A 15283-nucleotide genomic window follows, 5' to 3' on the forward strand; every position below is an offset into this window, starting at 1 on the left:
GCATCATGAGGTGCAAGTGGGTATATTAGGATGACGGTGTTGGCGTTTTGATTATATTTATTTTGTAGGGGTGAAAGTGGCAGTAATCTGGAAGTGAGCATTATGGGAGAGCAACTGGAGGAAGTGGATAGTTTTAGATATTTGGGTGCAATTGTGGCAAGAAAAGGTGGAGGTAGAATGTAGATTGAGAGAAGCGAGTAAATGCCTTGGTGGATTGAAAAGTGTAATGAGGAATAGAAATTTGGGAATGGATGCTAAGAGGAGACTGTATGAAGGAGTGATTGTGCCAACAGCACTGTATGGAGCAGAAACATGGAACATAAGAGAGGAAGAGAGAAGGAGCTTGAATGTGTTTGAGATGAAGTGTCTGAGAAGTATGATGGGGGTTACTAGGCTAGATAGAGTGAGAAATGAGGAGGTGAGGAGGAGAACAGGGGTGGAAAGGGAGTTGGGAGATAGGGTTGATGAAAGAGTATTAGGATGGTTTGGACACATGGAAAGAATGAGTGAAGAAAGACTAGTAAAGGAGGTATGGAAGGCAGATGTGGAGGGAGTGAACATGAGGGGACGTCCTACGATGAGATGGATGGATGGGGTGAAGGGGGCTTTGGGGAAGAGGGGAATGTCTGTTGAGGAAGGACGGGAGAGGACAGAAGACAGGGGTGAATGGAGAATGGTTGTATATGGAAGATGTGATGCATGAGGTGGAATGGACGGGGGGATGGGGGGTGAGGTAGTGTGTGTGAGCAAAATTTTGACGCAGCCCGAAGGGATTTCTCCCCGTCCTCTCCTTTATATGGGGGGACGGAGAGGGGGGGGGTCGCTGATTTAATGAAGCGGCCTTGCTGTGGATGTGCTGTGTCTTGCGACACTGCCTCTGACCCAGGGCAGTGGACAGGGTGCAGGGAGGTGCTAAGATGGGAGGGAGGGTGGAGTGTTTTCGGGGATGGAATGGGTGGGAATGATTTTATGCCTTTTCCTTTTTTGGCTACCTCCCTAGTAAGGGGGAAAAAGCATTGGTATATGTATGTAGTAGCTGTGTGACGCCCAAATTCTGTGAACTGGCTTGATCACATTTTCTGTGTTTAATATTAATTGGTGAAAGAGGATGAGTGTTACAGTAGTGACTATACTTTATAACGTAAGTATTATGATGCATCAATCATTGTAACTCGGGTATCTGATGCTGTAGGCAAGAATTTGACTCGTATTGAAGAGGTTAACTGAAACCCGGTCGAAAAGGAGAGAGGTTTTTTGAGATTGGGAATGTCAGGAGTAAGGAGGGAGTGAAGGAGTGAGGGAGTAGCTCTGTTGATAAGTGACAACATAGGGAAGTGTATGGTGGATTGGAAACGAGTATCTTCAGGTCTTCAGGGTTAATGGAGGTGGCGGTGATACTTGGATGAGAGTGATTTTATACCTTTATTTTTTGGCTACCTCCCTTATAAGGGGGGGAATGCCTTTGGTATATATATTATTCTTTTTTTTATTTATTTTTATTCTTTTTTTTTTAATTTATTTATTTTTATTTTACTTATTTTTTTGTGCATGTGGCCTGGTAATGAGAAGAGTAGAGACTTTTTGGTTACGTTTAAATGAGTGCTTAGAGAGTTTTTGGAGGAATGTCAGTTTAGTACTATTGAGAGATCTCTATACAAGAGTAGGGGATAAACCAGTAAATGTAGTGATAGGGGAGTTTGGACTGTCAGGTAGAAATTATAGTGGAGAGTCGATAGTGGAGATGTGTTAAATAGAAAGAATTGTGGATAGTATACACCATGTTTATGAAAAAAATCAAGCACAAGTACACATGGGAAAGGGTGGTGGGTGGAAAGGTGGTTAATAAGGCATTAACTCCTTCGTTACTTACCCGTCAACCTTACGTAAACAAACGTTTCAAACCGTCCCATGAATGGCTGGAGCCTTATGTTAGTAAACACAGACACTTGCCACCACGTGGGTAGAAATAAACCAGAAATTGCGGCCTTGAGAGCCCTCAATACACACAGCTTATAACTGTGACACGTGCGTGTCACGTGGAGCACGCTCGGTTCCTGGCGGGTGCACTCAGCCGTGACACGCAGGTGTCACAAAACACACATTTGGTACTCAAGGGGTTAATGGACTATGTAGTGGTATAGAAAGGAAGGACAGGAAGAGTTCATGTCCATGTTCTGTTGGGAGAGAGTAGGGGAATATTAGATTTTTTCGGTGGAAGAAAAGTTTAGAATGGAGGTTAGGTGGAGAAAGAAGGAAAACGGCAAAAGGTAGAAAGGTGCTTAGGGTAGATGATTTAAATGCGAAGGAATATGTGAAGGTGGTGAAGGATAGCTTAGAGATGGGAGCGGAAGAGGGTAGGATTTGTTAGGAGGGAGTGGAAGAGGGTTGGATTTGTTACAAGGAGGGAGCAAAAAAGGGTTGAATTTGTTACAAGGTGGGAGCGGAAGAGGGTTGGATTTGTTACAAGGTGGGAGCGGAAGAGGGTTGGATTTGTTACAAGGAGGGAGCAGAAGAGGGTTGAATTTGTTATAAGGTGGGATCAGAAGAAAGAGGATTGGATTTGTTACAAGGAGGGAGCGGAAGAGGGTTGAATTTGTTACAAGGTGGGATCGGAAAAAAGAGGATTGGATTTGTTACAAGGAGGGAGCGGAAAAAGGTTGAATTTGTTACAAAGTGGGAGCAGAAGAGGGTTGGATTTGTTACAAGGAGGGAGCAGAAAAGGGTTGAATTTGTTACAAGGTGGGAGCGGAAGAGGGTTGGATTTGTTACAAGGTGGGAGCGGAAAAGGATTGGATTTGTTACAAGGTAGGAGCGGAAGAGGATTGGATTTGTTAAAAGGAGGAAGCGGAAGAGGATTGGATTTGTTAAAAGGAGGAAGCGGAAGAGGGTTGAATTTGTTACAAGGTAGGAGCGGAAGAGGGTTGGATTTGTTAGGAGGAGGAAGTGGAAGAGGGTTGGATTTGTTACAAGGTTGGGAGTGGAAGAGGGTTGGATTTGTTACAAGGTGGAAGTGGAAGAGGGTTGGATTTGTTACAAGGAGGGAACAGAAGAGGGTTGGATTAACAACAATGAGGGAGCAGAAGAGGGTTGAATTTGTTACAAGGAGGGAGCAGAGGACGGTTGGATTTGTTACAAGGAGGGAGTAGAAGAGGGTTGGATTTGTTTCAAGGAGGGAGCGACAAGATATGCAAAGTTGGTACATTGAATGATCTGTATATTGGAAATAGGAGGAAGGATAGTGAATAGTGGGATGATGAGGATTATAGTAGAAGGGAAAGAGCATATGTCAATTGGTTGCAAAGTAAGACATGGTAAGCATACAAGAGGTACATACATATACCAAAGGCTTTTTCCCCCTTACACGGGGGATAGCCAAAAAGAGGTACATGGAAAAAATAGAAACAAAACATAAAGGAGGCAAAGTGGAAATTAGATTTAAAATGGGGTACATATATGACAGAATTTTGAAAAGTGTAAAAAGGGAAGCTTGTTGGACGAATTTTGAAAAGTATAAAAAGGGAAGCTTGTTGGACCAATTTTGAAAAGTATAAAAAGGGAAGCTTGTTGGACGAATTTTGAAAAGTATAAAAAGGGAAGCTTGTTGGACGAATTTTGATAAGTATAAAAAGGGCGGGGGGGGTGGGGTAGTATGTGTGAGTAAATTTTGACGCAGCCCGAAGGGATTTCTCCCCGTCCTCTCCTTATATGCAAAGGGGGATGGAGAGGGGGGGGTCGCCGATTAAATGAAGCGGCCTTGCTGTGGATGTACTGTGTCTTGCGACACTGCTTCTGACCCAGGGCGGGGGGCAGGGTGCAGGGATGACCCGTCATCCAGGAGGTGCTCAGATGAGAGGAAGGGTGGGAGGGGTGTGGAGTGTATTTAGGGATGAAATGGGTGGGAGTGTTTTTATGCCTTTCCCTTTTTGGCTACCTCCCTTGGAAGGGGGAAAAAGCCTTGGTATATGTATGTATGTATGTATAAAAAGGGAAGCTTGTTGGACCAATTTTGAAAAGTATAAAAAGGGAAGCTTGTGGGACCAATTTTGAAAAGTATAAAAAGGGAAGCTTGTTGGACCAATTTTGAAAAATATAATTAGGGAAGCTTGTTGGACCAATTTTGAAAAGTATAAAAAGGGAAGCTTGTTGGACGAATTTTGAAAAGTATAAAAAGGGAAGCTCATTGGCTGAGTGGGTTAGGGCATCATTACTTGCTGCAAAGATCGAGGGGATGGTGGTTCAACTCCTGCCACCGGTGAAGTTGAACCAAGGGTATAGTTCATTGAATTCCGCACTACAAGTCCTCTGTAAGGGTCACTGTCTAACCTCCTGATAAGGATTAGTTTGACATAAAACATAATCATTAAAAGGGAGAAGGCAGGGAACGGGTGAGGGGAGGATGGTTGTGTACACATAATATTTTGATGCCACTCCAAGGGATATCTCCCAGTCTTCTCTATTTTCCTCATTAGGGAATGGAGATGGGTTGCCATGTAATTGAAGCAGCCCTGCTGTGGATATCCTGTGTCTTACTGCATTGCTTCTGACCCAGGCAGTGGGCAGGAGACAGGGATGACCCCTCATCCACAGGGGGAGGGAAACAAGGGTGGTGAATTGGGAGTGGGTGCATGTACAGGTAAAAACGTCGACTTACGATGGCATTAGGTTTCGATAGAGCCATCGTAAGACGATCTCATCGTAAGTCGATCCCCACTCTGTTCCGTGGTCACTATACCTAGCCTACCTGTATATTAACCACCAGAGATACTGAATATAGCCTATTAAACATGTACAGTAGTTTATTTAATTATTTTTATCCTTTTTACCATATTCAAACACTATAATATGTATTTTCAGTGCGGAACTTAAATCTCGCGGGCAGCAGCCAATGCCAGCCGTACGACGTGACGTAATAATACTCGCATCATAAAATATAGTCACCGCTTATATCGATCGTTCTCTCTTTCACCCGCGAATTTTGAAAACCACAGAGAATGGGATTCAGGGCACATTTGAGAGAATGTAAAAACACAGGGGCGACTACAATAAATATAATCAAGACGCCGATATGGCAGCGTCGCGAATCCACCTGCTCCTCATGACGCCTACGTGTGCGGCACCGTATGGAAGGGGTTAAATTATCATATCGTCGTCGTCGTCGTCGTCATCGTAAAGTCGAACAATCGTAAGTCGCGGCCATCGTAAGTCGACGTTTACCTGTATTTGGCTTAGCTGTCACCCTTACAAGGGTGAAGAAGCCCGTAGTGTATAGATCAGTGGTTCCCAAACTTTTTTTGGCCGCGACCCATATCCAGATCTGGTGAAGATGTGGCGACCCAAGCATCAAAAAGCAATTCCGAAAGTCTTCTTTTATTGAAAAAAACAAGAGTAGGGAAGCTTTTGGTTGAAATTATTCTTTTTTTTTTTTTTTTTTTTTTTTTTTTTTTTTCTCCTAACAAGGTCTCACGACCCATAGTTTGGAAATCGCTGGTATAGATAGTCACTGTCTCTTGATTTTGCATTTTCATTAGCAGCAGTTTTGCCTCAGGTGTGCTCCGTATGACATGGTATTGTCCACAGTACTACTGCTACCTAGAATTTCTTGGAATTTATTCATACATGCATATACCAAAGGCCTTTTCCTCTAACTAGGGAGGTAGCCAAAAAAACAAAGGCATGAAAACCACTCCCACACGTTCCATCCCCACATACTCCACTCCCCTTCACCCCACTCCCTCTTACCTTGGCTACTCTTTGATGATGGGTCATCCTTGCATCTCGCCCACTGCCCTGGGTTAGAAGCAGTTTAGCAAGGCACAGCACATCCATAGCAAGGCCGCTTCATCAAATCAGTGATCCCCCTCTCCGTCCCCTCATGCAGAAAAAGAAAAGACTGGGAGAAATCCCTTTGGGCTGTGTCAGATTATTATTTCACAGATACTCCCTCAAACCCTATCCCCAACCCACTCCCTTTCATGCATCACAGCATCATCCATACACAACCATTCTCCATTTTCCAGTTTTTTATTCCCTCTTTTACCTCATTCATCCATCTCGTCCTTGGTTGCCTCCTCATGTTTCCTCCTACCTCTGCCTTCCTCACCTCTGTCTTCACTCATTCTTTCCATGCATCCAAACCATCCCAATACCCTCATCAGTCCTGTCTCCCAATTCCCTTTCCACCCCCTGTTCTCCTCCACACCTTGTTTCTCACTATCCAGTCTAGAAACCCCCATCATACTTCTCGGTCACCTCATCTCAATTACATTCAAACTCCTCCTCTCTTCCTTTTTTATGTTTCGTGTTTCTTAGGAAGGTCGAGGTGAGGGTGGTTTGAATCCTGCCACCAGTGAAGTTGAACCAAGGGCATGGTTCATCAAATTCCACGCTACAAAGGCCTCTGTGAGGGGCACCGTCCTAGCCTCCCGATAGGGGGGAGTGTGTGACGTTAACCTCTTCACTCCGGGGCACATCGCACGTCTGGCAACACTAGCTGCCCGATGTGCGATGTTGCATCATAATAATCTCATTATAAAAAATAAAATCAGTGCTCAATCGTTCGTTCTCTTTCCCCCGTGTATTTTGATAACCATAGAAAATTGATGAAGCCAGTTTAGAGAGAATGGAAATTACGTAGGTACGACTACAATAAATATAATCAATATGGCGACATCAGCATCATCGAGTACCCACTTGCTCCTCATGCCGCCTACGAAGGCGTCACCGTATGGAAGTGGTTAAACCATATCATCATATCATGTTTCTGCCTTATACTGTGCTGTCGGCACAATCACTTCTTCATAAAATCTCCTCTTGGCATCTATTTCCAAATGTCTGTTTCTCATTACACTTTTTTAAATCCCCCAAGGCATTTACTTGCTCCTCTCAATCTATAACTATAAAGTAATGTAGTAACACATTCGTAAAGATTCAACAAAAACCCACTGTGTTGGATAAGAAGAAATGAAATAAAAGAATTCCATATATTTCGATCACGGACTGTGATCCTCTTCAGTGGAATACAGAAAGGTAGAGCAAAAGGCATGTCTTATATACAATAAAAATAAGGGACAAGGGTAGGACTCAGGTAGCGTCTAGTGCTTTGCGGGGCAGGTCACCCGCCTTCACCAACGATGGTAACAATTTGTTGACTGCCCAGGTGGTAATGCAGTCAGGTGACCACTGCCCATATGATATATTAAAATTTGGAAATTTGTTAATCAGGGATGATTCTATTATTTTTCTTTTAAAACTGCATTTTGAATTAAAGATAATCTTTGCCTCATTCCAATCCATATGATGGCCTTCCTTGTCTACATGTTGGAAGACAGCGGAATTATGTTGTGCGTATTTAATTGAATTTTTATGTTCTTGCATCCTAGTATATAAATCTCTACCTGTTTGTCCCCAATATACATTGTTACAATCAGAGCAAGGGAGTTTATACACACCTTGATGTATTTCTTCTCTAGGTCTTTGATGTACATTGACTATTTTCTTAAACAAATTATTGTTTTTAGTTATCCCAATAATTTGTTTAAGAAAATAGTCAATGTACATCAAAGACCTAGAGAAGAAATACATCAAGGTGTGTATAAACTCCCTTGCTCTGATTGTAACAATGTATATTGGGGACAAACAGGTAGAGATTTATATACTAGGATGCAAGAACATAAAAATTCAATTAAATACGGAACATAAGAGAGGAAGAGAGAAAGAGGTTAAATGTATTTGAGATGAAATACCTGAGAATTATTGTTTTTAGTTATCCCAATAATTTGTTTAAGAAAATAGTCAATGTACATCAAAGACCTAGAGAAGAAATACATCAAGGTGTGTATAAACTCCCTTGCTCTGATTGTAACAATGTATATTGGGGACAAACAGGTAGAGATTTATATACTAGGATGCAAGAACATAAAAATTCAATTAAATACGCACAACATAATTCCGCTGTCTTCCAACATGTAGACAAGGAAGGCCATCATATGGATTGGAATGAGGCAAAGATTATCTTTAATTCAAAATGCAGTTTTAAAAGAAAAATAATAGAATCATCCCTGATTAACAAATTTCCAAATTTTAATATATCATATGGGCAGTGGTCACCTGACTGCATTACCACCTGGGCAGTCAACAAATTGTTACCATCGTTGGTGAAGGCGGGTGACCTGCCCCGCAAAGCACTAGACGCTACCTGAGTCCTACCCTTGTCCCTTATTTTTATTGTATATAAGACATGCCTTTTGCTCTACCTTTCTGTATTCCACTGAAGAGGATCACAGTCCGTGATCGAAATATATGGAATTCATTTATTTCATTTCTTCTTATCCAACACAGTGGGTTTTTGTTGACTCTCAATCTATGTTCTACCCCCACCTCTACTACCTTTCCTGCCACATTCACACCCAAGTATCTAAAACTATCCACTTCCTCCAGTCTCTCTCCCTTAATACTCGCTTCCAGTCTGCTGCCACATTCTCCCTTTGTACATCTCATCACCTTATTTTTACCCACATTTATCTTCAACTTCCTTCTTTCCCCACACCTTCCCAAACTGTCACTAACTTCCTCGATCCCTCGTCTGATCCTGCCACAAGCACAGTGTCGTCAGCAAACAACTGGCTTATCTCCCATTTTTCTCCATTTCCTTTAACCATCTCCAATCCCTTGCCTCATCTGCTCTCCTCTTTGCCTCCTTTATCTTATCCTTTACTTCTCTTTTCTTTGTACCTCTTATATGATTTGTAAAAATCAGAGGACTTGTCCTAAATCCTAATTTCCCCTGTCACCTTCAAAGTAGTCACCTTGGGCATTTATGCAATGATTCAAGCATTGCTGCAAGCACCCTGGCTATCTGCAGTGTCTTCGAGATATGTTGAGATTCTGATTGGATCTCTTCACATGTACCATTATTATTATTATTATTTTCTTCTTCGCGTTTTTCTTCTTCTTCGCGTTCTTCTTCTTCGCGTTCTTCTTCTTCTTCGCGTTCTTCTTCTTCTTTGCGTTCTTCTTCTTCTTTGCGTTCTTCTTCTTCTTCACGTTCTTCTTCTTCGTGTTCTTCGCATTCTTCTTCTTCCTCTTATTCTTCTTCCTCCTCCTTACAAGGGAGGTCGCTAAAAAAACAAAGGCTTAAAAACCACTCCCACCCATCCCATCCCCACATACTTCACTCCCATCCAGATTTAGATCTCTTTAATGGTGTTAAAACATTGGCCTTTTGACTGGAGTTTCATTTTAGGGAAGTAGAAATTGCAAGGGTAGGTCAGGCAAATAGTGTGGATGAGGGACAGTGGTCATGTTATTTGTCATTAAGTCCCTCTCAAATTGTGGTGCATTGTCATGGTGTAGCAACCAATTTCTGGTCTTCCACATCTGAGGCCATTTGCATCAAACTCAGTCTTCTCAAAACATTGCAGTAAAGGTTCTTGTGACACTGTCCAGTGGAACAATTTCCTTATGAACTTCCATGAATGTCAAAATAGAAGTAATCAGTATTGAGTTGGTTTTGCTGTGAACTTTTCATGTTTTTTTACGGCAGCAAAGAGGATAGTCTTCCAGTACGAGTGTTACCGCTTTGTTTAAGGGGGGATACTGTACACCCATATAGTTATAACTCTGTACAGGAAGTTTGGGTCATCCCAAGCTGTTGCTTGCAGCTCAGTGAACACCTTTTCCTAATGGTGTTGATGATTGGCATTCAAAAGAATTCGCAGACAGAGAAAACAACAAAAACTAACAAATGTGTGCATTCACAAAGATAAAGTTCAGCAGACTGGCAGCTGAAATACACACCTAATGGTATCCAGCAGCAGAAGTTTGTACTGCTCCTGGTTTGGGTAGAATATTCGAATTCTTGGAAAGTCTTGGTAGTGGTAGTGTCTAGACTTGAGTAAATTGGAGGGATATTTGGGCTTGTGTATGCATTCAGTAAATGTATGTATGTACCAAAAGGACATGAGTGTATGTAATATGGTACAGTGCTAATGTCTATGTATCTGCATAAAAAAAAGACCTCATCCCCTATATAAAAGAAGTAGACAGCAGTCAATTCAAATATCACATCACAATAATTTTAGACGGTTTCATATGATGGCAGTTTAGAATATGTATAATAACTTGAACAATGTTTCATTACAGCGGATAAGTATGGCGGCAATTTCATCAAACTAAAGTACATAGCAGAAGGGAAAATTGGATATTATTGTGAGGTAAGTATGCTTTGTCTTGTCTTGTTGCATTGCTTCTGACCCAGGCAGGAGATAGAGAAGACCCTTTATTCATGAGGAGCTAATATGAGGGAGGGAAACAATATTGTGAGTGCACACCATGGCTGGCTACCCCCCTTAAAAGGGAGGAAGAAGCCCTTGGTGTATAGGTGGAATCTATGAATGAGGGTATTTTTATTTGTACATACATACATATACCAAGGCTTTTTCCCCCTTCCAAGGGAGGTAGCCAAAAAGGGAAAGGCATAAAAACACTCCCACCCATTTCATCCCTAAATACACTCCACACCCCTCCCACCCTTCCTCTCATCTGAGCACCTCCTGGATGACGGTGTCAGTTTTGTTGTTTATTGAATAAGTTGGATGGTGTATGTTGTATTTGTGTGAGAGAAGAAGCATCACAGTCTTGTTATTGGGTCCATTTGTGTTCATCTGTTTTATGTTTTGGTGTATTTTTGTGTTTATGGGGAGTGGATTTATGCATTTGACTTTGGCTACCTCCCTTGTAAGGGGGAAAAGCCCTTGGTATATGTATGTATGTGTTTATGGGTGTAAGTGTTATTTTGTTTGCAGCTTCAGTTCTTAGTGTATTGGTTTGTGTTGGTAAGTGTTTTGTGTTAGGTGAAACCAGTAGAGGGATGTGCATAGTTTATAGGTTTAAGTTGGTTTCTATATTGCTGGAGAAATTTGAGGACAGATGCCTGTATCGATTTGGAAAAGGCTTATGACAGGGTAGATAGTGAGTGGATTGAGGTAAAGGTAGGACTGCATCAGGCTTGAGCAGTTTCACCATGGTTATTCAATGTGTTCATGGATGGGGTGGTGCTGGAGGTAAATGCAAGGGTAATAGGCAGGGGAGAAAATTGGGAGGTGAGCCAGTTGTTGTTTGATGACAACATTGCATTTGTGGCAGGGTCAGAGAAGGATTTGAGGGAATTAGTGACAGAATTTGGGAAGATGTGATACAAAAAAGTTGCAGGCAAATGTGGGTAAAAGTAAGGTGATGAGATGTACAAGGGGAGAGGATGGCAGTGAGTTGGAAGTAAGTCTTAAAGGAGAGAGGCTGGAGGAAGTAGATAGCTTTAGGTATTTGGGGTTACATGTGGCAGGAAAGGGAGGAGTGGAGGTAAATTGTAAACTAAGAGAAGGAAGTAAATGCCTTGGGGGATCAAAAAGTGTAATGAGAAATTTGGAAAGATTAGTAAAAGATGTGGAAGGCAGGTGGAGGAAGTCAACTTCTGGGGGCAACTGAGGATGAGATGGCTGGATGGGGTGAAAGAAGCATTGAGCAAGAGGTGAATGTCTGTTGAGCAAGGAAGGGAGAAGGCAGGATATTGTGGTGAGTGGAGAATAGCTGTTTATAGATGATACTGCAATGCAAGGAAGGTAGGGGGGTGGTATGGAGTGGTTATTTGTGAATGTGCTGTGTCTTGCGACACTGCTTCTGACCCAGGACAGTGGACAGGGTGCAGGGATGACCCGTCATCTAGGAGGTGCTAAGATGGGAGGGAGGGTGGAGGGGTGTGAGTGTTTTCAGTGGTGGAGTGGGTAGGAGTGATTTTGTGCCTTTTCCTTTTTGGCTACCTCCCTTGTAAGGGGGAAAAAGCCTTGGTATATGTATGTATGTATGTATTTTGACACAGCATAAAGGGATTTCTATCTTCTCTTTTTCTGCATGAGGGGACAGAGAGGGGGGTTGCCAATTAAGTGAAGTGGCCTTGCTGTGGATGTACAGTGTCTTGCTGCATTGCTTCTGATCAATGTCCTTAATGTGTTCGGGTTTGATGGTTAACCCTTTGCTGAAGTTTGTTTATTGTGGGATTTGGTGATTAAGATGTGAATAATGACATCTGGCATCTTGCCTTCCTGTCTCCTGTGTGGTGTGTGTGATAGTGTCTCCACATGTAACCTTTTGTGCAACCATCTGTGCTGTGAGGATGATGCAACATGTTTTGTGCTAATGTGTAATGTTGATTGCATCTGTGGCCAATTGGGGTACATTGTGTATTGGTGGTGGTGATGGTTGGAAGGTGCTCGGATCTGAGGGCTCCGACCACATTCCATGAAGTTGTTGGGGTTAGGCAGGGGGAACAGAGGTTGTTAGGAGAGGAGGATGTGTAGACGGCTTGATGGGGGATGCATGTGTGATTATGGGTGTTGTTCATGATGGTCATTTGAGTCGTGTTTGTAGATCAAACCCTCCATCCATGTTGTGGTTGTTTACATACTAGGCCGACAACTTAGTGTTGAAATCACCTCCCAGGATATGGTTAGGGATGGTGGCAATTTGGTTAAGTGTTAAGGTGTTTGGAATTGGGAGGGGATGTACATGTTAACTCTTGTCATTGTGGACTTGTTACCTGTTCAGATCTGGATTGATTGGGTTTCGGTGGTGTTGTCTGTAATAAGAACATAAGAATGAAGGAGACTGCAAGAGACCATAAGGCCTACACTAGGCAGCTCCATATCCATCACCACCTGTCATCCCCATCCATAAAGTTGTCTAATGGTTTTTTAAAACAACTGATAGTTTCGGCACTTACTACATGGTTACTAAGTCTATTCCATTTGTAACCACCCTATTAGTAAACCAATTCTTGCCTATTTCCTTCTTAAATCTAAATTTGTCCAGTTTGAATCCATTACTCTGAATCCTGCCCTGTTGTTTTGATATGATGACCTTGTTTGTATCACCCTTGTTAAAGCCTTTGAACCACTTGAACACCTCTATTAGATCACCCTGTACTCTGTGTCTTTCGAGAGTGTAAGTTAAGGTGCCTAAGCCTCTCATAAGACAAATTTCCGAGTCCATGCATCATTTTGGTCATTCTTCTCTACTTATTCTAGTGAATTGATGTCCATTCTGTAGGACTGAGACCAAAACTGTACCGCATAGTCAAGGATGGGTCTAACTATCTCTAGTTAGGGTTTGATAATTACCTCTGGAGGGTTTTGGTATTGGCACTTGTATCCATGAAGGAGATGGACTGATGGATGAGGGTGATGAGTTCACTGCTGTTGATGTCAGTTCAGTCGTGTCTGATGGTAGTTGAAATTATGGACAAACCTGCCTATTTGTAAAACCTATTGATGCCTTCATCTTATCAGGAGTTGCAGAGGGGCATGCTCATACTCTGGATTGGGTCCACAATCTATCCGTATCATTTCTTGTACTTTCTCACAGTTGGAGAGTGAAACCAGTGACTTTCCCTACCCCTACAACTTTCAACTAATGACATGAAACTGTCCCACTTGAAGACAAAACAGACAAGTCATAAATTTCTTTCCAAAGAGATCTGTGGGACTGTTGCCATACACTGTGGGATTGCGGGTTTTCCATTAAGTGAAACCTGAGACAGCAGTTAACTTGTATATCATTATAAATTAATTACATGTACATACATATACCAAGGCTTTTTCCCCCTTCCAAGGGAGGTAGCCAAAAAGGGAAAGGCATAAAAACACTCCCACCCATTTCATCCCTAAATTAAGTGAAACCTGAGACAGCAGTTAACTTGTATATCATTATAAATTAATTACATGTAATTTTGTATATTCGTTATTAATCATTTTATGTTTTTTGCAGATTTGTCATGCAGAAATGAATGCAAAAAAATCTCTAGAATTGCACTGTAGTGGAATGAAGCATCTTAAGGTATGGTTAAATTTATATGGTTATGTTAAGTATTTGACCAGGTAACAAATTGACTGTAAATCATTATGTACATATGGTTCAGTTTGTCAGGACTTTTTGAAATTCATAAGGACACATGTTACCATATTTATGCAACAAATTTGACAGGTACACAATTCCAATTTCCAAGAACACATGAAAATGTATTGATAAAATTAGAGTTAAAAGATGACTTCAGGGGCTAGTGCTAAATAGAAAAGTTCCATTAATCAATGATCAAGAGGATGTTTGTTAGTAGACTATTAAGGTGAGTAGTTTTACCCATATGTAACATTCCAAAGGAAGTAGTAGCCTGTCATAAAGATGTACTGCACATCATTGTATGGTTTTAACCTCTTCACTCCGGGGCACATCGCATGTCTGGCAGCATTAGATGTGCGTTGTTGCGTCATAATAATCGCATTATAAAAGATAAAGTCAGTGCTTAATCGTTCGTTCTCTTTCACCCATGAATTTTGATAACCATAGAAAATATGATGGAGCCAGTTTAGAGAGAATGGAGGTTACATAGGTACGACTACAATAAATATAATCAAGACACCAACGTCGGCATCATCGCGTACCCACTTGCTCCTCATGACGCCTACGTAGGCGTCACCGTATGGAAGTGGTTAACAATGCTTATCCCATACATTTATTGAATGCAGGGTTGTACCTTGTACTAGTAACTAGGGTGTTGACTGAATGGTAACACGCTGCCAATACTTAGAGACGAGTCAATAGATAAAGGGTTAGGGAGGATTAGGGTGCTGGGTAAGAAAGAGTACTGATGGTAGCAGTGTTTAATGAGAGAACCAAGCATAAGTATTCATGGGAAAGGGTGGTGGAAAGAAGAGTGATTGGAAGGTTATTAACCCCTTCCATACGGTGCCGCACACGTAGGCGTCATGGACTTAGATCTCAGTGGCAGCAGCCAATGCCAGCCGTACGACGTGTCGTAATAATACTCGCATCATAAAATATAGTCACCGCTTATATCGATCGTTCTCTCTTCACCCGTGAATTTTGATAACCATAGAAAATGCGATTACAAAAGAATTAGAAAGAATGTCATTATGGAGGGGCGACTACAATAAATATAATCAAGACGCCGATATGGCAGCCTCGCGAATACACTCGCTCCCCATGACGCCTACGTGTGCGGCACCGTATGGAAGGGGTTAAGGACGTCAGTACACTAAAATTTTAATTTTTTGACATTTTTAAAAAAATTCGTGGAATAATTTGAAGCGAAACATATAGCTGAAGTAAGAGTGTTGTTTACATACATACATATACCAAAAGCTTTTTCCCCCTTACATGGGGGGTAGCCAAAAAGAAAAAGGCATAGAAATCACTCCCACCCATTTCATTTCCCATA

The 15283-nt window shown here is 41.8% G+C and overlaps 1 protein-coding gene across 3 annotated transcripts in view; it reads left to right on the forward strand.

The window, feature by feature from the left end:
* The window catches only part of LOC143039570 (uncharacterized), a 47226-nt gene that overhangs the window by 13052 nt on the left and 18891 nt on the right, over nucleotides 1-15283 (forward strand). For all 3 annotated transcript variants that reach the window (XM_076209793.1, XM_076209794.1, XM_076209796.1), the window contains 2 exons: nucleotides 10141-10211; nucleotides 13816-13884. In XM_076209793.1, the coding sequence (XP_076065908.1) occupies nucleotides 10141-10211; nucleotides 13816-13884 (140 nt within the window). The remainder of the gene's footprint in view (nucleotides 1-10140; nucleotides 10212-13815; nucleotides 13885-15283) is intronic.

Source organism: Oratosquilla oratoria, chromosome 26, assembly GCF_046742065.1.
Source record: "Oratosquilla oratoria isolate Oo_2021 chromosome 26, ASM4674206v1, whole genome shotgun sequence".
NCBI lineage: Eukaryota > Metazoa > Arthropoda > Malacostraca > Stomatopoda > Squillidae > Oratosquilla > Oratosquilla oratoria.